The following is a 25,786-nucleotide window of genomic DNA, read 5'->3' as shown; positions in this document are numbered from 1 at the left end:
ACAGTAGCAATTCAGTGACAATGAGATTTGGGTGGGGGCTTGTGAGAAGTTGGCAATTTCCTCCCCCAATTAATAATGTTTGGTAAAACTTCTGTCTAATGGTATTTGTGGTATTTTTCATTAACTAGTAAGTTTAGCATTGAATCTAATTAGTTGTATTCCAAATTATATTTTAGAGATTACCTAAAGAACCACTGATTTGATTTGGAGGACTCTACTCCAGTATCAAGAAGTATGATTATCATACACACATGCAAATTATTTTATTAAATTAATTGATTTGAATGAGTTAAAACATTTAAGAAAATTGTTTTTATATACCTTTAGAATTTATTGAACACTTATTTAAACCACTTGATTAATAAAATTTTCAAACTTTGAACACTGAATATCAATAAAAACTGAAATTTAGTAACAATATATTAAAGCTTACTAAAGTGTTTAATTCTCACAAAATAGTTATAATAGCATTGATGATACGGTGAATAGCTCATAAGCATTCAGTTTCTAATACTAGAGTTCTTTTTAAATTTTCAGTCGGACATGTTTTATAAATGATAATAAGGCTATTGTATAATTTCTAAATTGCTACAGAGCTTAGAAAAGCATAGACTAGGAAGAAAGCTCAGTCAGTAAAGTATTTGCCATGAAAGCATGAGGCTCTGAGCTCAATCCCATGACCCATATTAAAAGCTGGCAGTGCACACTTATAATCCCAACACTGGGAGGCTGAGACAGGGAGATTCCTGGGTTTGCTTACTATTTAGCCTTGTCTACTCAGTGAGGTCCAGATAAGGACAGCCTGTACCTACTCCAAAGGTAAGTAGGAAGAGTTCATGCTACTCCTCAACTAAAATCTCCCATGTTACCATAAGATGTATCAAAATTAATGTTTCTTAGTTTATCATGAGAGGCATACCATTTCTTATTGTTCACAGAGAACAAGTCTCATCTCAAATTCACTTTTCCAATGTTTTTTCTATTCCATATGTGACTGTTTTACACATATCTCGATAGTATCCAAATAAAACTCAATCACACATATAAGAGGATAAATTAGAGGATATTTTACTGATTTTTATTTTGTATATGAATAAGAAGCCTGAGTAAAAGTTGTGATCTATTCATTATTATGTTTCTTATCATTAAGAAGTTTTACAATAGAAAAAATATACAGTGCTAACAAGAACTATGAGAGTTATCCCAGAATTTGAGTTAGAATAGATGTTTTCTTGTATTGCAAATTTATTCGAAAAGATTATTTACTTTCAGTGTTGGAACTAATTCTAACATACAGAATTCAATTAAAAACATCCTGCCTCTGGATATATTAAGTTGAAAAAAAATGGTGTTTTAGTATGATGCACATGGTGGACCTCTAGCCTCCAGACAAGTACACCATCTACACACACATACACAGCCATTGATATACACTCTCAAACTTTATTTACAAATATGCCTGTATATGTACTTATTAAATAATTTAAATGTGATGATAAACTAAAAATTTACTTAATTTTCACATTTACAAATCTTTAAAATGTAACTTTTAGGTTGATTTAGGAATACATATCGTTCACCATATTGGTTCTGTGAGACATAGTCAATGAAGTTTACCAAAAAAGGTACAAAGCACAAACAATTTTTATAACTTAACTTTGTAATTTCTATTCAACTATAAGGGAAATAGAATTAGTAATGAATATTAAAATATGAAAATTGAGTGGAATTCTGAAAAAAAAGGTTTGAGTGAAATAATCATTAAGAAAAAAATCTATGCAAAGTACAAGTAAAGATGATAGTAGATTTAAAGTTCCATATTTAGAAGCAATTGTAACCAAACTCATACTCAAAGTACCAAACTGGTACCTTTCCTTATGCATCAGTCAGAGCATGATGCATGAGACACCTATTATCTAACCTCATTTGGCTTTAATATTCATCATTCTGTAGTGTCTTTGCCTACATACTTCCATATTGGTTGAAATATTAAGGCAACTCCACGTAGTTAAAAGGGAGGTTTATTTTGTGGGGTAACTCACAAGTGAAGAGAAAGGTTACAGGGTCTGGGAAAGGTGAAGCACAGTCTAGCAGTGTTCTCTGGAGAACTCTGCTGGGTCTACCTCCAGCGTCCAGGATCCAGGAACCAAGAGAGCCAGCACTTCAGGATCTCAGGTCTTAAGCGTTTCTGTCTCGGCCCCACCTTGTAGGCCTGACAGTTACTGGAAGCCTCAATAGGGGTAGTACTTCCAGGACAAAACTGGAACAGCTACCCACTACATCTCCCCCTTTTGTCTAAAAAAGAAAGTTAACAGCTACCCACTACACTTTCATATCACCTATCAAGAATTTTATTAACATTTATTTCCTTTATTTGGTTTAAAAAAAATACACTAGATTGATAACTCATGTGCTTTGATGAAGATAACTTAAAACTAACAAAAAAATGAAGCCTAGAATTTGTGACAGTTTGTGAGCTTTTAGTGCCCTCATACTTGGGAAATTTAATCCAAAGACTTTTTGGTTGTCACCTAGGGACTTCAGTGGTACAAGTGACAGCCACAGATGCTGATGATCCTACCTATGGCAACAGTGCTCGGGTGGTCTACAGTATTTTGCAAGGACAGCCATATTTTTCTGTGGAACCAAAGACAGGTAGGAAATAAAATTTGCACTTACTGTAGTTATCATTTATATCCTGCTTTATTGTAGCACAAATCCTAATTGGTCTAAATAATAAAAACCTGGAGTCGGATATAATGGTAAATGCTGAAAGATTAGAGAGACAAAGAGCAAACCACAGCCACCATCTCTTATCTTGTCAACTCCTCAGCCTGAAAGAAATGAGCTCCTGTCTCCTCTCACCTTGTATTCCTCTGTCCACCCAGCCATATCACTTCCTGTCTCTACCTCTCTAGTGCTGAGATTAAAGTCATGAGATCCCAAATGCTGGGATCAAAGGTGTGTGCCACCACTGTCTGGCTCTGTTTCTCTTTTAGACTGGATTAATCTTGTGTAGCCCATGGTGGCTTTGAATTCACAGAGATCTTCACCAAGATAGGAAAAATAATATAGTATTTTTCTGAATTTGTCAAATATTAATAGACTAGACATTATTGATGTATTTATTGCCTGTATATATTGTATATAGTTATTGTACTTATTGTATATAGTTTCTTTTATATTAGTTATAACCTTTTTTTTATTTTAGACTAAAAGGGGAAATGTGGTGATATTTTGTTTGTGATCTAACAAATAAAGCTTGCCTGAAGATTAGAGTATGGAGCTAAGGCATTAGTTAGGCCATAGAGGCCAAACATTGGTGGCACACATGTTTAATTCTAACATACTGTCAGCAGTTGGGGCAAGGGCACTTTCTTGCCCAGTGACTAACTTTTGCCACAAAGAAAGTAAACTCCAATGCCCATTGTCCGCTCTGAAATAGATTGGTGCTGCCAGGAGCAGACGTGTCTCATTGTCATAAAAAAAAAGAACCTAAGTTGTTAAATATTTTAAATGCCATATTCTGTAGATCTCTGAAGTGTTTCAAGACTCCTGTCTACCTAGAATATACATGTTTGACCCTTAAAATGTACTTAATATGACTACAATTGTGATTGTAATAGGTGACTAACTACTAACCTACATTTCTTTATTATCCTAAATAGTTGGTAATATTAACTTTCAAGGACTAGTAATTTACATTACATTGTTAAATGAGATGTACTGGTACAATGCCTTGAACAAGATTAGAAATGTATGTACAGTATGTTTTAACATAAATAATCTTAACTTTGTATCAATATACAAAGATCAATATCAATGTAAAATATTGTAAATTAGTAGTTGCTTTTTTGGTTTAAAAGTAGATTCAATAACCTACCCTTTTGTCCTATCATATGTATATCCCCCTTTTTTTCTTTTCAAAACAAGAACCCTGAATCTCAACTCCTTTGTTCAGCTTTTTTCCTGACCATTACCAATAACAACTTGTAACCAACCCCCCTAAACAATAACAAATATCCATAACCCACTGAATGACCAAAACCCACCACTCTACCTCTTGGGAATGTGGGCATTGTGTTCTTAAATTTATTTTCTGCTGTCTGGGGGTGATGGCATCTTTAGGGGATCCTAAAAAGAGAAATTTGGGTTAATTGTCAAGTCCTGAGATAGGTAGCTATATCATTTGCTGTTTAGTCTCTGTGTAATGGGAAAGTGCAGGGCTTGTCTCAAGTCCTGGATAGAGTAGTCTGAGGCTGGATCATCTCAGCTAGACAGCTTGACATTGTCCTGAGCAATTTGTAGTCCAAAGCTGATCTTTAGGTAGTGTTTTTCAACTTAGTAGAGTTATCATAGTCCCTGTAGAATCATCATTGTGGGGTCCCATTATCCTTTTAGAGACTTCAAAGGTAATGATTCACTGCAGAAAACTGATAAAGATTCAAACCCAAAATCAAGTACAGGAAGCTAGATGAAGTCTTTTTTTCTAGAAATAATTAGTACTCTATATGAACATTAATATCATGACAAAAAGTTTAATATATATATTGCACATATATTTATCAGTATATATATATATATATATATATATATAGTGATCTTATAAATTTTGAGATAATATTCATACCTTAAGAAAAGCTTCAGCTGGGCGGTGGAGGTGCATGCCTTTAATCCCAGCACTCGGGAGGCAGAGGCAGGTGGATCTCTGTGAGTTCTAGGCCAGCCTGGGCTACAGAGTGAGTTCCAGGAAAGGCACAAAGCTACTCAGAGAAACCCCTTCTCAAAAAAAAAAAAAGAACAGAAAAAGCAAAGAAAAGCTTCAAGGAGTCAAAATAAAACCAAGGATCATGAGTTTAGTAGTAATAGTAATAGGTCCTTAACTTTAGTTTTTCATCTAGCCCATATTAGCTTACATTAATATTTATTTTCTATTATTATAATAATAATGGGTATTTTTTATTTTGCTCTTCTCAATATGTCAAAATTACCAAAAATAACTATATTAGGAAGGAGTTCACCTTACTTTATTCCATTTACCTGTATCCATGAAAATACTAAATCCAATGCTATTCACAATTATTTCAGATGTGACTCCTGAACTTATTAGGATATTTTGTTTACCTGCTTGCATGTTTCATTTTTATTTTCTTTAATCAACCCATGTGGAAAATTAGAAAATTCATAATTTAAAACAAGCAAAATATTTTCTCGTGAAGCCTACGATATGAAGTATGTCTAATTCATACTTCCAGATGTCAATTTGTAGGAAAAATAGAAGAAACTATGAAGTTTGTTAAATACTAAATATAAAACAAAATAAGTTTTTTTCATTTTATATTAAATTTTTATAAGATGCAAAGTTCTATTAATAGAATATTTATAGAGTTGGCTTAGAAATAATTTTAAGTAAAAAGTATAGTATGGATTGATGTGGCTGGAAGTTTTCCTGTGTCCTGCCCAGTCCACAGCCACTCAGACCATTTAGAAATCCGTCTACAGATTGAATTGTCTGGCAGTAGAGGCATACACTTTAATTACAGCAGCTGGGTAGGAGAAGCTAGTGGATCTCTGTGACTTCAAGGCCAGCCTGATCTACAGAGTGGGTTCTACAACAGTCAGGGCTACGCAGAGAAACCCAGTCTTGAAAAACAAACAAACAAACAAAAGTTTAAATTGAGTGATATTATACTTGAAGCATTATTTTTGCTACAAAATGATTATATAATATTGGCTTCTTTACTCTCTGTCATTGTATGGAGAGCTGGCTTGTCTCACTATTTTAAATATGCCTTATTGAATATTTTTTCCCATTAAATCACAAAAAAAATTAAAAATTTAGCTTTTTAAGTTGCAGAATTCCTAAAGTGAATGCATTCTTTTTTTTTTGGGCGGGGGAGTCAAGATAGGGTTTCTCATTATAGTTTTAGTGCCTGTCCTGGATCTCTCTCTGTAGATCAGGCTGGCCTTGAACTCAGAGATCCACCTGGCTCTGCCTCCCAAGTGCTGTAATGAATGGCGTGCACCACCACTGCCTGGCCAAGTGAATGCATTCTTAAAGATATTAGATTACAAGTATGATTCTAATTGAATATTTTAAAGGCAACAATTGCATTGTTCATATTTCCCAAGGGAGCAATATTATTTCATTCTTAAAGCAAGGGCAAATATTCTGAATGCTCTTGTAAAAAATAGTGGTTATGTGCATAAGACGTAAGTAAAATCCTACTCAGTCTTTAGAAGTTCAGTACAGTCAGCAATATATGATGTGGCCTGATGTACATCAAATCAATGATTACTTTGGAAAATACATGGAAATCGAATAGAAAAGAAATTGTTATAATTAAGCAAGTGAGTGTTGAAGGTGAAAAATGAAAGCATTTGACTTATTATATGAGTCATGTCAGTGTAGAAGGTGTGTGTGTGTTTAACTGAAAGTCAGATTAGAGAAACTAAATTCAAGCAACCCTCCTTATGAATGGGAGTCTTCAGCCTGGAATGATTGTGGACCACTGAGGATTTGCTTACAAATTATATGTTCTTGTGTTATGTAACCTACTCCAAATGGCACTTGGTGATACCAAAGGATAAATATTTCACTCCCAATGCTTGCCTTGTGACTGTTAGTCTTGATGCAAATTGTGGAATTTTCCTTCAACATGTAGGTCTGAAATTGCACTAATTAGTCACTTGGCCAGTTGTATGTGCCATAGGATTATATTGTTAGTATTGAAGAAAGTAAACTTGATTTTTCATTTCAAGATATAATACATCCTATTTGGCAGAAATTGAAATAAATTATTTTTAATACTATAATCATGGCAACTATTGGGGCATCTCTCCCTACAATCATTAGCTCAGACAAATTTTGTGCATCTTGGTTTATTAAAATATTTATACTATTTAGAATATACTTTTAAAATATAATTGTGGAAAAATGGAAAATTTTTCAATCATCTGGGCCTAGAGAGCAGGAATCAAATTTTAACATTTCCCTTACAGGTGTCCCTGTAACTTTTATCTATGAGAAGAATAGTATTGTTTTCCATTTCTTCAAATTTAAGGATTTTGTAGAAGAAAGTGGAATTTTGACACAAAAAGATGTTGATAATATACTATATAAAGATCATTGTTTTGGTTTGAATGTGTATGATTGGTTTTTCTACATGCATGTCTGTGCACTGTATTAGTGCATGTTGCCACCAGAGACTACAGGATTCCCTGGGACAGGAAGTACAGATGTTTGTGATCCATCATGCAAGTATTAGAAATAACTTCTGAGCCATCTCTCCAGCTCGCATTGAGGAGTTCTTTCTTGAGTTCACTAGTTGTGATCACTTAATTCTTGCCATATTATCTGAAGACTTGCTTTAAAGTAAATTTTGTTAGTAATTTCGTTATAACATCTGAAACATCTACCCCCATATGCCTTCCATTAGTCTGCATTTTCTGAAGTGATTCATGCAGTGTTTTAAAGACAAGCTCTCTCATCATTGACCTAGACCTCCTCAAGTCAGGTAGGCTGGCTGGCCAGGGAACCCAAAGATTCGCTTGTCTCCACATCCTCAGTGCACACTACAATGTCTAGCTCTTTCAGTTGGGTTCTGGTAATCAAACTCAGGTGCTGATGCTTTCAGGGCCACCATTATCTCCATAGCTTATGTCTGAAATGAATTAGGAATTAGAAACTGATTTGGCTCCTTAAGTATGGCAAAATAATCCAATATAGCAGCTGGAGTGACCCTCACCACAAATGCAGGTCTTGCAGCATGGCATCATCCAAGAACCAGAGAACTCAACAAAAACTGCAGTGGGTAGTAACCTTCAAGATACAATCCCCAGGGACTAACTTCCTTTAGCTGGGCTCATGCTTCTAAAGATTGAACAGCCTCCAGAACCAATATCACCAGGCAGGGACAAAGTGCTAGAACATCTGAGCCTTCAATTCACATTTTACATTCAAATAATCACTTTAAAAAATATGAAAATTAGGTTAAAATTAAAGGAGAAATACAGAGTTTAGGAAGCATTAATATTTTTATATACCAAATACTAGTTACTATATAATTATATTTAAAATTTCTTTTTGAAATTATTTCTGCTCCTAAGAATTTTTTCAGGCAAAGGGGTAGCATTCTCATGCAAAAGACATACTTTGGTGTAATCATGGATGTCTGAGGAAGATTGCTAATGAATATCAGTAAGAAATGTACCAAATTTGAGCTTATTGCTCCTTTTTGGAATTAACACAATTACCATTAAATTAACTCTAATAAGAGATATTTGATTAAAGCAGCAAGATTTAAATGTTTTAGTAATTTAATTTCTAAATCCCTTTGAAATCTTATTTTCAAGATCTGTAAAATTGAAGGGTGCTTTATCAAAGACTTATTTCATCGTGGCCCTGTTTCAGAATTATACAAAGGCTATTGGTTTACCCTAGTTTGCATTATTTCTGTAAATCTATGGATATATTACACTATAAATCAGAACATTTAGACCCAATAGCTTCTATTATAGAATTCTGTGCATTTATTTTCCGAGGCAGTGTAAGCCTCACAGGTAAACACTCCTAAGAGTGTCCCTTTTCTGCATTCTGCTTGATGTCTAATTTTATTTCCTAATTATTTCCTGACTTACTACAGCCTCAGTTACTTGAAATTCATTTGGTTTTCACCAGTTTCTAGGTTTCATCACAAATGAGTTACTGGGTTTATTCTGCTTAGAAAGTGACAACTGTTACGAAGAAGGAATGTGATATTAGGACCGAGATTACAGAGGCCACTCTTGCTACCCAATCTCAATACCTATGGAGTACTGTCTAATTCTCACCTGTAACTCAGCATCTCATTATACTGTGTTAAAACATGTAGTTAGATCTTGACTAGTGTACTGACTGGCTTTGTGTGTCAACTCGACACAAGCTAGAGTCATCAGAAAGGAAAGAGCCTCAGTTGAGGAAATGCCTGGGTGAGATCCAGCTGTAAGGTATTTTCTCATTTAGTCATCATTGATGGGTGGTGCCATCCTTGGGCTGCTAGTCCTGGGTTCTATAGGACGGTGGGCTGAGTGGACCAGGGGAAGTAATCTATTAAGCAGCACTCCTCCATGGCCTCTGTATCAGCTCCTGCCTCCGGGATCCTGCCCTGTTTGAGTTCCAGTCCTGACTTCCTTCAGTGATGAACAGCAATGCTGAAGTGTAAGCCAAACAAACCAATTCTTTGCTTTTTGGTCATGATGTTTTGTAGCAGCACTAGAAACCCTAACTAAGACAACTAGCAAAGCATTGTGTTGGAGATCTTTCCTAGATGTGCACTGTTTCTAAACATTATGTAACATAACTTTCATCTATATAAAACCAAAGAAGCTCATGCTGGTAGTAATTTTAACATTTTAAGGTATGTTGACAAAAACTGAGTATAGAGCACGTGTACATATTCAGTTCATAGTCACATATATTGTCCTTATTCACAGGTGTATATTTCCATAAATCTATTATCTTTGAAGTAGCTACCAAGGTTGCTGACTTGAAAACCAATTAAAAACAAAGGAAGGGGGCAGATGACATGATTTTCTGATATACTATATTTACACATACAGTCCTGGCTAATGCTAGCAGCATTCTTCCCAAGATGGGCTCTTCGAATTTTTCAAAGGTTTGTGTCCAGAATCTTTATGGCCCTCACCTCTCACATGTATTATTAACTCCTCAAAATTCACAAGGAAGCTGGATATGGCTAATATTTATTTTAGGTTCTTGGAGCTGTCAGAATGACTATGTAAAATAAAGGTTGTCATGACATTAGCGGTTTCCCAAGGAAGTGAGCACGGGTTCTTTGTCTTTCCTGAAGAAAGTCTTCTCAAATAATGAAACACCTGAGAAAGCAGATATCTCAACACTGAGATGCAAATTTTATTACTAATCTACTCACATACTTTTATGATTTTAAATGCTGATTTAGTTGTAATAAGTTAAATGCCAATGAGTTGACCATTCACAACATAAATATACCTGTGTTCCCCAAGAGCATGTATTTTCCAAGACAGTTAAATCAAAGTAGAGTGTGCAGAAAAATTGCAAGCACCAAGCAGTTACCTACACTGTGAGTGATTGCAGGAAACAAATTCTTACCTGTTACACATGATCACAGTACAAAATTAATCTTCCCAACAGAATATGTCTTAAAAAGCCATCATAGTTCGTGGCACGTTAGAAAATCATCAGTGGTTTCCCTCAGACTACATAACAAACAATTGTTGAATTAAGCAAAATATATTCATGCCTCATGTGTGTGTGTGTGTGTGTGTGTGTGTGTGTGTGTGTGTGTGTGTGTGTGTGTATTAGAAGGCTTTCTCTGAATGTGAATTCTAAATAAAAGTTTCTTAGTTATAAAAATATTCTACCAAGCATAAAATTCAGATTTTATGTATTAGTTTAAAATAAGAAGGCATAGAAAGCTGAAAAGAAGGCTAAATATTTTCTCAATACTTAATGGCCTATTTATTTTTTCACCATATATGACATAAATTATTGATTACTGAAAAATTTTCAATTTCATAATGCTACCACAGATTATAGGGATTAAGTTATATTAAACTACCTTCTGCCAGTTTATAGAAGATTATATTTAAAAATTGCTAAGTGTGTACATGCATGAGCCTGTGACTATATAATTATTGACAAAATGAAAATATAAGATCTAAGGATTCTTTTTGAAATGTTAGTTTGTAACTAAAAGCAAACAAAATTTAAATAACTAGAAATGAAATATTGCCAAGTATTTGTATCTAAACTTGTGTTACCTATTATTTCATTTCTGTGTAGTAGCTAAGGGATTTGGAATTTGCTTCTGCCACCTGCATTCACTTGTAAGCTTTTTGATTGTTTTAGTGGTGATGAAATGTTATTTGTAAGATCTTTTAAAAAGAGACAGTTAGAGGTTTGAAAAGTAAGTAGGTAACTTTGGTATCCCGACTTATATTCTAATGATGTTATAATTCCTTCAAAAATAATGTCACTAAGTAAATCTAGGAATTCAGAGGCATCAGATTCCTTTCCTTTTTATGTGTGTGTGTGTGTGTGTGTGTGTGTGTGTGTGTGTGTGTGCATGTGTGCATGTGTGTGTGTGTGTGTGTGTGTGTGTGTGTGTGTGTGTGTGCGTTATGCATTTCCTCATGTGTGTGAAACCATTTCTATGTCACAGTGAGCATGTATGTATTCATAAAGACATGTGGAGGTGACAGGTTGACAATGGAGTCTTCCTCAAACTCCCCCTATTTTATTTATTAAGGAAGGTCTCTCACTGATCTTGGAGCATGCCAGCTATTTCTATTATTGTAGCTGGTCAGCTTGCCCCAGTGATCCACTGGCTCTGCCTCAGAAAGCTAGGATTAATGAGGGCCACCACACCTGCTGGACTTATCCATAGGCTCTGAGCATTCAAGCTGGTCTTCACTCTTGCAAAAGGAGTGCTTTATTCACCGAACAACCACATTTACCTCCCAGCATTTCTTTCTTAACACCTTAAATGTCTGTCTAACATACTGGGAGCAACAGGTACTTGCATAGCATCACAAACTAACATTTTCGGTGGCTTTTGCAAAGGTGATAACAAACACACGTTGATGTCGGAAGAAAGATGTAAGAACGCATTGAAATAAAAGCTTTAAACTATGACTAGAACATTTTTTGTAAAATAAGTCTTTTTTCATGAAGATGAAATGTGTTTATTCCCCAAATTTTCAAGATTTTCAGTCATTAATTAAAAAAACACACTATACTTATTAATGACAATTAAAAACAAGAAAAAAGAAAAAGACATAAATACCTAAGTCCAAGAATCTATAGCACAAGAAAGTCTGTTTGTAAATAGCTATGCTGAGTGAAGCCCATATGCTTGTTTTGCTATAGAGTTAGAAATAATGAAGAAGCAAGAAATATTCCTAAAAACACTGCAGTTCACAAAGGATACTTTTGTATCAGACACTCCACATATAAAACTGTTGAGTATATAACACTTTTTTCATTTACGGTAACATTTCAAAAATAAAGAAGTAGTATTCAGACAGCAAAAAGCCACCGAAAATGTTAGTTTGTGATGCTATGCAAGTACCTGTTGCTCCCAGTTATACAGAGTGCTTAGAAAAAGTAAGTGATGTCAAGAAATAAAATTTGGCCCATGTGAGTATGTGTTACTCAAATGTATAGATGTAGATGTGTTGCTGATGTGATGTGTGCATGTGTGTATTTGTAGGTGTGCTTATGTTTGAGAGACAGTGGTAGAAATAAGCATAAATATATGGTTATATAAGGTACGAATGCCATTCAACTTGGAGTCTTGGTACTTGATAATGAATTATTATAAGTATTTGAAGTGGGAGAAAAAGAAAGGATAAATTAATTGCCATATCCTTTGTCTTGTGTGTTCTCATTTTTAGAAATAAGAAGACTACCTTGTTCATTTTTAAAGTGCTATCGATTTCACTATTTTTGTTCAGAACTTTTAGTAGCTCTTGCTTCCACGATGATCTTTTTGCCACTTTGCATTGTGTGACCAAAACTAAGACTGAGCATCTGCTGAGCAGCAGAAGAGAGTTTTGGATGTTGTTCTTGTTGATGATGATGATGATTTCTGAGACAGAGTAATCCAGGCTGTTCTGCTGCTCACTTCCATTGAGGACTGATTGCCTTGAGCACCTGACCATTTGTTCCCTACTTCTGAAATGCTGGGACTGCAGACTTCCTCCACCTGGCCATGTGGTTTTGATTTTTAGATACCAGGTTTCACTCTGCAGCCAAGCTGGCATGGAAGTCACTGTGTAGCTGACTTGCCTAAGTATAGGCAAGGTAGCAGATTAAACTGGCCAATCAACTTCTCAACTGTTTTGAGGTGAAGAGGTAAAAGATATGGAAGAGAAGAAATGAGAAAGGATAGGCTGACAAATGGGAAGAATGTTCACATCTTCCTTTTCTGAGAATTCGAAGTGCCATCTCTTTTTTACTTGTGTGGTTTCTACTAGTTATCACTATGGCAACTGCTAACTACTCAAACACTTGAAGGTGTACTATTTAACATGCAGAGGAAGTTATAATGAAGTTAGAGGTTCTCTGCCAGTCCCTCTGACAGCTATCTTAGATACTGCAAGTTAAATAACCAGAAGAAAAAATTCAGGTCTACAGACATAAGAGATATGCAACATTAGAGCTGAGTAGAAGTTTAGCCATGTCATACAGGCACTAATCAGGGTAACAAAACCTAAGAATAATTTCCTCAAATAAATACTGATAAGACTATATTATAGTATTTTCTCTGCTGTTTACTATACTGCTTAAGCATAAACATATATATTTTTAGTATGATGTGCAGGTGAATGTCTCTAATCTATGATCAAAAAAACGAAAACAGGCCAAAAAAGTCAAAAGACCACAACTGAAGAGTGACATTTTGCTCCTTTATAGATGTGTGTTGCTACTATAATGCAGTGAATCATGGTGCTATTTACTGAGATTTAAAATCTTACAGGAGTCATCAAGACTGCCCTTCCAAACATGGATAGAGAGGCTAAAGACCAGTATTTGCTTGTCATTCAGGCAAAGGATATGGTTGGTCAAAATGGCGGACTATCTGGAACCACTTCAGTTACCGTGACCCTAACTGACGTCAATGATAACCCACCTCGCTTTCCACGAAGTAAGTTATTCAATGTGATTACTGCCTGTAGGAAACTTCTTTACAATCTTTACAATTCCTTTCAAATATTACTTTTCTTTCTTATTTATTCTTCACTAATATATTGCATCAACCCCAGTTTTGCCTCCTTCCTCTCCTCCTAGTCTGTCCCCTGCCACCTCCCCTCTCCGGCAGATCCACTCCTCCTCCTTTCCCTTGTAGAAAACGGAGGCCCTCTAAGGGATATCAATCAAACACGGCATGTGAAGTTACAATCAGACTAGGGACAAACCCTCATATTAAGACTGGGCAAGGCAACCCAGTAGTAGGAAAAGAGTCCCAAGAGCAGGCAAAAGACTCAGATGACTTTCTCCCAAATTTGTATTTTATCAAAGGCCTAATTTGAGCTCAGACTATGTCATAACAAGGCTAATAGGGAGATGGTATCACATCTTCATATTTCTCTCTAAATACAACACAATCTGCCTTGAATTTATACTTTAAATTGTGTATAAGTGTTAATTATAATTGTATATTTATACGTACCAAGGTTTTTTTTTTTTAATTCATACTATGTTTCTACAGTTGCTGTCAATTACAAACATCACTTCTCTGTTCTAAACACAAAAGTTTTGCTTTGCTTTTAAGGTTTTAAAATAGTAGTGCTTTATGTTTAAAGTAAGTTTCATTATAACTATTAACATTTTAAGTTCACAAATTAATGAGATACATCATACTATAATCATATGTTCGTTTTAAGCTTTTTGAGCGGATCATATACACTGAGCATTCCTTTCACAGTTATACCATATTCCTCTCATGCAGAATTAAATGTCTAAAAATAATGCAATCTAAAACATCAGAAATATACCCTCAGATGAGCTTCTGTCCTAAGTGTTTTTTTTGGCTTATCCAGAAATAAGGAGAAAAATAAAAATAAAAACCTGTGTTGTCAAGATAGCTGTGTCTTGTTTACAAAATCATTTTGCCCTATGTTCTTACTTTGTAACATGTGAGATTCCGTTAAAATGTTAAAGAAAATTTCTTTCTTTTCTTCTTTCTTTCTCCCTTCCTTCCCTCCCTCCCTCCTTTCTTTCTTTGATAACTGCATCCCATATATAATTCACCTTGATGATATTCTCCATCATCACCAACTCTTATTCCCTTCTCTCTTCCTCAGAACCTCCTTCTTCCCAAAGAGTCCTCCACATTTTGTTTGTTTGTGGCCCACTGTGTTTACTTTGCATTGCCTAAATGAGCTTGGGCAAATGGGCAGATCATAACTAATACAAGGTCATCTTGAACTTGACCACTTTAAAGAAAGGGGCTCCTTTTCTCCAGAGTCCATAAACCACCATTGTCTTAAAACTCACAGGTTAGGAGGTCTGTCTGCAGTATCTCTAAAATGGTTGTCCAGTAGAAGCAAGAAACTCAATTCTGTACTGAGAGAGAAATAAACAATATAAAACAACCATTGTGAGCTACTGTGCAAAGTCTTATTCTTTTTTTCAATCAATTAATTGTTTGGATATTTTGTATATTTCAATACTTGTTTTATTTTACAAGAATCATAATGGTACTTCCAGAAAACATAAAAAGACACGTTTTTAGTTAAACACACACACACACACACACACACACACACACACACACACACACACACACAAATCCTTCCCTTCGTGGTTTTTCTGGCTTACCATGGGAAGATGGAAAGAGTTTTAGAAACTAATGCTATTGTTATCTTAGATTCCTTGTGAAAAGGCTGCTTTCTCTAAAGCTGGTGAAGGGATGATATTGTCGCTTTCAGGATCTGTGCTTTTCCCACTTTCCTCACATGGAGTCCAGGTTTTCCAGTCTCAGAGCCTTTCCAGGATTCTAAAGTGAAGAAACCCAAATACTTTTCATTTTTTTTCCATTTCTCTACAAATTATTTAACTACTGTATTCTTGAAATATTTTAATTTTACTAAGGACACATCTGTGTGTGTGAGGAACCCATTGAAAATGATACAGATATGTCACAATCATTATAAAATTGTAGTATTTAGTGTTCAAAAATTACAGTCCAAAATGACAGTGCACCCTTACTTTTCTACATTCCTCTTAAAGACAGTCTGTCCCTTTTACATGCCAAACTCCAAATGCACCATGGCTTTACAATTAATGGAGTATGAAATAAGGTCAAGGGGCAAGAAAAATAAATGATTAAAAGAAAATTGTCAAGGATCATATTCCTCAACCAACTTCCACATCAGCTCCTCAATATACTTTTTTATCTGGAAAAGGGTGAAAGGGATTAATAAAGCAGTGAAATAAAGGTTGTATAGGTCGTTTCTCTTTTTCTTTTCTTCAGCCCTTTAAATATAATATTACTTATTCATTTGCACAGTTATATCCAAAATCGTGGCTATAGAAATCACAAATTCACCTCTTCTTTCTAAAATAATATTAACATTTTACAAACAGACTTATATTACCATCCCCACAGCTGCTTGTCCAGTTTTGTGGAAGTTTCTTTGTAAAAGATAGTAAGTAAATTCCAGCGTTAACTTATAGAAATATTAGTCATGCCTTTGGACATTTGAAGCATGAGGTGTTTTGTTGTTTAATATTATTGTGGTGGTTAATTATATCTAAATGGCATCATAAGTTTAATAATTATACTTTAATTATTAGTTTAGTTTCATTGCTTTAGGAAGCATATTTATCATTACTAGATATACATCTACTCTGAATTCCTTCGGTAATCTGTTTCTGTCACTTGTCATTGCTGAAACATCAATCTCAAATTTCTTGAGGCTTCAGGAAACTTATCATTCATTTTATGTTGTCTTAGCTTTTCCTTATTTGGAAAACAGAACAATAATATATTATGAAAAAATCAGTAGTTCTTATAAGTAGGTGATTAGAAGTTTCTGTTCATTGTTTATTTTGACATTTCACAGGATCTTACCAGTATAATGTTCCAGAATCTTTGCCTGTGGCATCAGTCGTGGCCAGAATTAAAGCTGCTGATGCAGATATAGGAGTTAATGCAGAAATGAAATACAAAATAGTGGATGGTGATGGATTGGGTATTTTCAAAATATCTGCTGACAAAGACACACAGGAAGGAATCATTACAATACAAAAGGTAATATTTCCATGGTTATTTTTATTCTATAAGGGTGATGTCATAGACTATCATACTACAGGGTCTGCTTTGATGGAAGAATGTGCCAGACACACTCAATGTCATAGAGAACCATTGCTATTTAAATTTATTACAGGATAAGCTATGTATTTATATTTATTTCTCAAATTCTTGTAGGAATTTGAATAACATTTTCAATATTACCTCTCAATTCTATCCACCTAGTAAAATCATTTCCATTATCCAAGGCCCTGTAACAATTAGACCACTGTCTAGTGTGTACATTTGAATACTCACAAAGAGAGAAATGCTTCTTTCTTGAATATTACAGTAATGGGGCCTTAAATTCAACCCAAAGTCATTTTATGCAAGACAAACATTATATTCTTCACATATGAAAACAATATACATACAATTAGAAGAAGCAAAGTGAGGAAGTCTTGCTGCATTAGCAATTACTCTGTTTAAAAATATATAATAATTATGACTTGAGGAATTTATAGTAAAAGAGCATGGCTATCTTTAAATTCTATTGTAATCTTTTACACAAAAAGGTAGATAAAAGAGCAGTATAGCCTGGCGGTGGTGGCACATGCCTTTAATCTCAGTACTTAGAAGGCAGGCAGATCTCTGTGAGTTTGAGGCCAGCCTGGGCTCCAGAGTGAGTTCCAGAAAAGGCTCCAAAGCCACACACAGAAACCCTGTCTCAAAAAAATCACAAAACAAATACTAGTATAATAAAAAATATTATTTCTTTACTTTAGCATATTTAAATTGCCCCCATCCATCATTGATTAAGTATGGGTACTTGTAACCTTATCCTCTCTTCAGTGTTGATCTTGAAAATTTTAGCTAAAAGAAAATTAACAGAGTTGATTGCAAAATAAGAAAATAGTAAAATATCAAATTCATGAAATGTTAAAAGTTTATGGACTCCCAATCTTCCCCAAATTGAGATGTCTATAAGGCTAAAAATCCAGGTGCATAACTCTGTAATTAATATTTAGTGATAATTAACACAGCAATAAAAAATTTATAGTTTAATTGTTATATTAAGACATATGTTTGATTTCAGGCCAATGGGCAAAACATTTCTGTAATTATTTCCAGTGGACAGATGCTGTTTTAGCTCTCCATGTAACAATCTTTGTGCAATAGTTTTAATAAGTAGGGTAGGCTAACTATTAGTAAAATGTTTTGCTTTGTTGTCTAAAATAAAAGGAATGCATTAAGGTACACATCTGCACAGAGGTTTCATATTAAAAAATTTGAAAACATACTGAAAATATTTTTATTCCTCACTCATTAACAATGAATATCTTTTATAGCTGTTAATGGACAAGCTTTAAATAATTGAAATTATATTTAGTACAAGATATTGAAATCAATAATAGAAAACTTAAAGGTTATACTTAGTTTTTATTTATTTTACTAAGTATGTGTTTGTGCTGGTGTGGAGTAACATTGTGTGGGGGCATGTGTGTGGGCCTTACGTGGTGATATGTGGAGATTAAAAAACAACTTTCAAGATTAGTTTTCTCTTTCCACTATGTGGAATCAAACTCAATTCCTCAGGTTGGTAGTAGAAGCCTGTACCCTCTGAGCAATCTTACTCACCACAATTCTCAATTTTTAAATATTAAAATAATTTCTATAATAAAAAATATTAAAAGTTCATAGAAGAACTAGAGGAAACCATTAATGAACTGGGCCAGTGAAATTAACTTCAAAGGGAAACAGAGCTCTAACTTAGACATATATAAACAGCACACAAACTTCCATTGTATGTGGCTATCAATATCTGTCAGAACAATATAAATATACTTAGTTGCATAATCCTAGATCTTTCCATCAACATTGTGAAGCTATTATTTATTTCAGCTAAAATATGAGAAAATTATTAAATGTCTCACAATGGATGAAATGGTTATGTAACATATTCTAGAAAATTTCAAAAAGTGACATTATGACATTTCTTTATCGTATTAAGCAGTTTGGAAATCCTTAAAGAAAAAACAACTGAAAACAAAAGTATTATTTAAATTTTTCCGAGCCTTGCTGTAATTTTATGACAATTATATTTATATGGAATGAAATCTTATGAAATAATTGTCAAATAATTCATGCATACTATACATTTTTACTCTAGTAAAAAAATTCTGAAATATATTCATGCACTTAATATTCAACTCTTTTGCTTAGAAAAAACTGATACAGGTGCAGAAATAACTCATGAAAATTATGTTTAATGGGTTTAATCTTATTTTGTTGATAGAGCACTAATAAGTATTAAAAAGGTATATTCTTCTGTCTAATCAAAATTCTAAAATGTTTCAGTTCCTTCTAAATTTACACTAATATGTTTTAATTTATGATGATGGAGAAATTCTCTACTCAGGCAAATGAATCTGAAAGATCACCTTCATCTAATTATTATTCAATAATTTATTAATGCAAATATCAATTTAACATTGTATGAAAAGCTACCTAAATATCTTATATTTGTATCTGGATAAATATGAGATTATAGTTATTGATAATTAAAATCAAATTTTTTCTCTAGCAGTTTCTAATGTATGAATAATATATAATAATCATTCTTATATAATGTCAACAACTATTTTTGAAACTGCTAAACACACATAGTATACAAAATTACCATACAAAACAATGTCTTTAATGTCCCAAATATTGAGTCTTTAGTATGGCAAAAAATAATGACTGAAGGAAAAAGAAAAGTACAATGAAAATAAGCCATTTCATTATTGTAATGCCATAGCATAACTAGTCAGAAAACTTTACTGTGTAATAAAAAATTATTTAGTTTGACATCTTATGTATGGAAAATCAAATTGTGCTTATCAAATATCAATATAATATACTTAAATTAAAAAATATACCAGGCCGGGCAGTGGTGGCACACGCTTTTAATCCCAGCACTCAGGAGGCAGAGGCAGGCGGATCTTTGTGAGTTCAAGGCCAGCCTGGTCTCCAAAGTGAGTTCCAGGAAGGCGCAAAGCTACATAGAGAAACCCTATCTCGAAAAATCAAAAAAAAATAAATAAAAATTAAAAATAAAAATATAAATAAAAAATATACCAAGAACACTCGGCTGTGGAATCCTAACATGATTTTCTGTACTGATCTAAACCTACTAAGTTAAATTTTTATTTCAACAGAAGTCTTAACTGAGGAGTCAACAATAGTAAATTAGTCTTAATCATGCTTCCTAAATTTACTTTAACTTCATTAAAAAGACAGATTGATATGCTTTCTATATTTTATCTTAATTTAGAAGATATAGTCAACACAGTGATCAGAGCCATTAAATTCTAAAAGTTCACCAGTCTAGGTCAACAAATAGCATGACCCACACAGGGTGTCTCTGCCAAATGTTGATGTTATTAGCCTATAATCATAGAAAAATTCTTACTAAGACAGGATACCAGAATCTTTGCCACTTGAAATAGTAATTTTTAAAGAACCAATGGTATCTATAAATTATATAAATATCTACACAAAACCAATTAAAAGCACAATCTAAGGTTTTTTGTGAAAGGTAAGTATCTCAAGCATTAAAAAAAATGCTGCTTCAACTTACTTAGTTTCTACCCTTCATGTTGTTTACTAAGAGACACTGAGGGATTTTATTGTTGTATATCGATCTAATTATTATTTCTAAAATTCTTCACTCTGAAACACCTTTCTAAAATTATGACTAACTTAGTTAAACAAGGTGAACAATTACCATATTTAAAATAATAATTTTGAACGTACTAACTCACTTAAAATAATTTATGATTTAAATAAAAATTCATTAAATTACTGAAAATTACCTAATTACATTTTTTTGGTCAAACTGATTAATACAGTGGTCCATAAAGTGGCCTCATTTCTTTTTTCCTTCTTTAAACATTAACAAAAGGAGGCAAATTTTCTTATATATCTAATTTCTTTACAAGGAAATGAACATTGGTGTGTATACTCATGTCTCCCAGATGAAGGAAATTAATTTACAAATTCAGATGCTGCAATTTAGTAAATATTCCAAGTTCTAAATTGTATTGACCTAAAAGATTGTGGTCATTATCCAAAGCTTGGGAGAAGGTCTAAGAATACTCAAGATGGTACTCAATTGCTTACTTTGAGCAAAGCTAACATAAATTTTGAACGAAGTCTAAAGAAGCAGCTGGACTCCATAATATGTTTTTAAAAAAACCCATTGTTCAAACATTCTTGAAACTGAAATGAAATGTTCATGAATTTGAGGCCAACATGGGCTGCATAGCTAGTCCCCACCCCAATTTCTCTGTAATAGTTACATTTCCCTTTTCTGTAATAAAAAATACCCTGGTAAAAACAAATTAAGAAAAAGGGAGTTTATTTTTCTTCATAGGGTGTGGTCCATCATGGTAGCAGGAGCTTGAGGAATTTGGTCACATAGAATACAGAAAGCATTGGAACTATGTAATTAATTATTATTGTTGTTTTATTATATAGGAGCTCACATTTTGGAATTGCCTTTAGTCTGAGAAGTGAACTGGACTTTATTTAAACTATCTTGGAAATCTAAAAGACTATGGAAAGTATTGATGTTGAACTGAATGTATTTTGTAACATGAAATAGCCATGAGCCTATTAAAACAGATAGTTATGACTTAAATATGACATGTTAGAGTGTCAAGTTGATAAGGGATGGTTAATTGCCAACCCGACAAAATCTAGAATTATATGAGATAAGATTATGAGTATGCCTGTGAGGGGTGAGCTAGATAAATTAGCCTATGAAATGCCTATGAGGATTGGGACCATTGAATTGGAAAACCCACCTTAACTCTGGGTGGCATTGTTCCATCAGCTGGTGTCTCAGATTGTGACAAAGAGTACTTGTAGTGGATATCTGTCCTATCTATGACCTTGAAGCACCATCCCTAGAGATGTAGCAGGTAACTGTCCTATCTACCTATGACATTGAAGTACCTGCCCCTTGGGCATGGCCTTAGGGCTAGCCTTAAGACCTGAGATGCACATATGCCTCTCTCTTCTCTCCCTCGTGGGCTTGGATGCTGGGACGGACTCAGGTGGAAGAACAGCGTGGCACTGTAACTCAGCTTTCCAGGACCCTACAAATAAATCTGTTCTGTAGTTAGCCTTCTTAGTATATTCCTTTACCCTATAAGCAGACTCCATGCATTTCTCATAAGTACTAGCAGTCATTCTTATGCTATCCAAAGGCATAAGAATAAAAAAAAATTAAAAAGAAGGAATGGAAATATAACAAGGAAAGAACCAATCGTAGCAATAATTAAATCCATCAGGGAAAATGCTAAATCCTGAAGCTCCATGTAAGGTATCTAGGACTTGATTTAGACTAATATATGATCTAAATGGTTTGGATAGCCACATCTTTGAATCACAGCTGCCCACAGCACACTGCCTATCTCTTCATCTAAATCCAATTCGTGTTTGTAGTGTTCGTGGAATTCCTAATACACTGAGGTCTCCATTGCAACTTATGTGTCTCCACATTCACTATGTGCCCTTTAAATGCTTCCTTGTCAAGTTACTGACCTTATAGTAAATTCCCTGGCCCATATACTCCATGACCCTCTAAATCTTGAATGTTCCATGCCTGAAAAACCAGTACCACATGGTCAACAATGTCAGTTAGGGATGGATCCTGGATATTAGACTAGATGGCTGCAACTTCCTTGCTACTCTTTGGGGTATCCTTACCTAAAAAGTTGCTCCCCATAAAGTAGGTACCCTTTTGGCATTCACAGTTTAGGCTCTTCCCATTCAAATGTACTTGTGTTTTCACAAATTAGAGCTTTAGATGAGAGAGTTTTTTTCCTCTGGACACCTGTCCTACTACCCTATGTAGAACAGGAGGTCTGCCTCTAAAAGTTACAAACTTTTTTGTTTTCCCTTTTTTTGCTCTTTTCCCTGTAGAACCTGGTAAGAGTGGTCAGTAACAGCAGTGCTACAGAATGAACACTTTGCTGCCTTTGTATTTCCTCAGACAAATATACTTTACAATTTGAACTCACTGACATTCTCAGAGAAAAGAAAGAATGTAGCTAAACTCTTAATAGTCTCTAAACCATTTTTCTCTCGAGTTCTCTTTCCCCTGAAGAACCTACAGTCCACATATCTCTTGACATTCTGGTTTCAGTATACTCCATTAAAATAGCCCATTAAGCTCTGTTTACATTTTATAAAATTTCTAGCCCAAATTTCCTAATGCTTCTTCATGCCTCCCACTTTGTGGTAGGAACCTGCTGTGCTGGCTCTTTTCCTCCTTACTGATAGAAAACAACCTACAAAAACAATTCAAGAAAGAAGACTTTGCCCCCAGTCTGAGTGTGGTCTACTATGAAAGAAAGTCATAGAGGCAGGACTTGGGACTGCTTCTCACAGTTGTCCTCAATCAGGAGGTAGATGAATATCAGAGGTAGAGAGCTGGTGCTAAGCTCATTTTCTTTTTTATATAATCCGGAATTCCAAGCCCATTGAATGGTGTCACCCACAGTTGTGATGGACATACCCCATTCAATCAATGCATATGAAAATTCCCTCACACACAGTACAGAGACTTTTCTCTAAAGTGATTGAGGATCCAATCTAGATGGTCATTGATACAAACAATCACACTTTCCTCAATGTGAAAAATAAAAGATCACCACTACCACAAACTAAAATTCAATACTTGGACGGTGAATGAATTGCTCTTTTCCTCAGGTAGAATTGTAAAAGCAGGACCTCCTTGCAACAGTTATTATTCAAAGATTTCTCTATAGGAAATGATATGTCATATTCAGGGATCAAGAATCAGGATATTTACTTGGATAAAATGTGGGAAGTAGTGTAGACTATGGTAGAGGCTGAGAGAGATGAAAGATAGGCTGCTAATGTTCCCTTCAGTGGTCTGCACTTGGTGAACATAGACAAATGTGCTCATTGGCATAAAGAAACAATGGGATTCAAATAGTGAATATTATAAGTTACTTTTCTTCCAGCTTCAACAGAATAGATTGTGGACAAAGAATGTAAATCTTTGCTGCTTTCATCTGAGGCTTATATTAGTGTAATGATTCTAATTCATTGCAAACACTCATTCTTTTCCAAATACTACTTATAATGAAGATCTATGTCTTTGATATTGTCTCTTTCTGTCAATGGATTATATACTTTTTCTTTTTTACTTCTTTGCTTTCTTGTCTGTTATTCTTATATTCTTACTTTTTCAAGTTTATAGACTTGCATTCATTTAAGTTTTTTCTTTTCTTGTTTTTGACCTTTGCTGATCCAGAACAGCTTGATGATCATGGCTTTAGTCCTAAATGATTTTAGTGGTTGATCAGACCAAGAACATTTTGTACCTGCTCAAATCCTAAATCATTCCTTTTAAAATAATTGTTGTTCCAAAATCAATAAAAGTTGTCTCTATGGTTTCAACTAGTTTTGAAATAGTTTAATTTGTACTTGTTTAATAAGGCATTTTAATAACTAATTTAATAGAAATAGTGAATGCTCATTATGATGGAGTGTGGGAATCAGATACCTTACATTTTTATACTTTATACTTCTAAAAAAATTATTCATTTAGTAGCATCACTTAGAAGTAATGAGATTTCCATTAGTGACAGCTACAAAATTACACTAAAGTCAATAGCATTGCTATACTCACATTATCAGAATGCTTGTGTGATCTTCTAGCCATCATGCTTACCTGAAAGGCAAATTTATGAGAATTGGGTATAGCCTCTCAGTTCCTCTCTTTCACATTTCCAAACAAGTGCCATGGTACCTGTGGTCATCTTGGAATGACCTTTAAACCCAGGTTTTTGAAGCCAATGAAATCTATATTCTTTACTTCAGAAGAGATTCTTGGCTGATATTTTGTACCTGAAGTTGTGCTGGAGTAACTGCAAAATTCAAATTTCTATTCTTGAGATTTCATGTATCTGGCTAATATCTAATTGTGTAATCAAAATGAAAGATTTTCATTTTCATTATGTTGCCAAGACCTCAGTGAGCCAAGGCCCATATAAACATTTCCAGAGACCCTGCAAAACCTATGGAATTTTCTGGACTCTGAATGGCACATCTGATTTCCATGCTTTCTTGTGCCAAACCTTGTGGCATTTTTTGTGAAATCTGAAGGGCCTTTTCTTATTCATATTCTAAGTATAACTGAGCAATCCTGAAATAAAAGCATTGAGCTCTCCTTTATTCTTGCTGTGCATACTTAAAAAATTCCTAAGACAAACAATAAAACACTATGGGCAGTTCACAAAAAAATTCCATTTGTGAGTAAATTTTCCATTTCTTCCTAGATACAAGAAAATGTTTACAACCAGATTGTCAATTCACTGGCAAGATTTCAGATAAAGACATAAGTTTATTTATTTCTTCTACTCATTCCAAATTTGCAAATAGTCTCTCACATTTTGATAAGTGCTCCAGTGTCCAATTAGTTATTGTAGTTTGATTATAAATTTTATCTGGAGTGTATTCTTTATGACCATCTGAAGGTATTCTTCTCTGATTCATAGCATAATTGAACTTAACTTCATGTCCTTTTCATTATCTATATAGTCTCACATTGTTTATTGCAATTTGAGTAATTTGTTGTCACATGTTCTAACATTTGCATATTTTAGAGTTAAGATGGAGTGAACTCAGGAACAAGGAGAAACAGGAAAGTTAAACCTTTACAAACTGTGAGAGAGAATTGTGAAAGACTACTTTCAATTATGAAATTATTGCATGAATGTCTTCACAGAAAATGCTTAAGAGATCAGCAGTACAATATCCATAAGACTTGGTGTGTGCTTAAGTACTTATGCTATTTCCAAAATTTAAGCACAGCTTCTGTGAATAATGAATGGAATGATTATGTTGTAATAAGATGAAAATGGTGATAAAATAACAGTGTTAGACATTTAGAGCAATGCATAGGCTAATCTGTGGTCAATAAT

At 34.1% G+C, this 25,786-nt stretch overlaps 1 protein-coding gene across 5 annotated transcripts in view; it reads left to right on the top strand.

Annotated features, from left to right (window-relative positions):
* The window catches only part of Cdh7 (cadherin 7), a 153,818-nt gene that overhangs the window by 55,874 nt on the left and 72,158 nt on the right, over positions 1-25,786 (top strand). For all 5 annotated transcript variants that reach the window (XM_052736454.1, XM_052736455.1, XM_052736452.1 and 2 more), the window contains 3 exons: positions 2,536-2,655; positions 13,524-13,691; positions 16,615-16,802. In XM_052736454.1, coding sequence (XP_052592414.1) covers positions 2,536-2,655; positions 13,524-13,691; positions 16,615-16,802 — 476 coding nt within the window. The remainder of the gene's footprint in view (positions 1-2,535; positions 2,656-13,523; positions 13,692-16,614; positions 16,803-25,786) is intronic.

This window comes from Peromyscus californicus, unplaced genomic scaffold (assembly GCF_007827085.1).
Source record: "Peromyscus californicus insignis strain IS unplaced genomic scaffold, ASM782708v3 Scaffold_14__1_contigs__length_90479793_seg_1, whole genome shotgun sequence".
In the NCBI taxonomy this organism is placed as follows: domain Eukaryota; kingdom Metazoa; phylum Chordata; class Mammalia; order Rodentia; family Cricetidae; genus Peromyscus; species Peromyscus californicus.
This window is presented reverse-complemented; position numbering and strand designations above follow the sequence as displayed.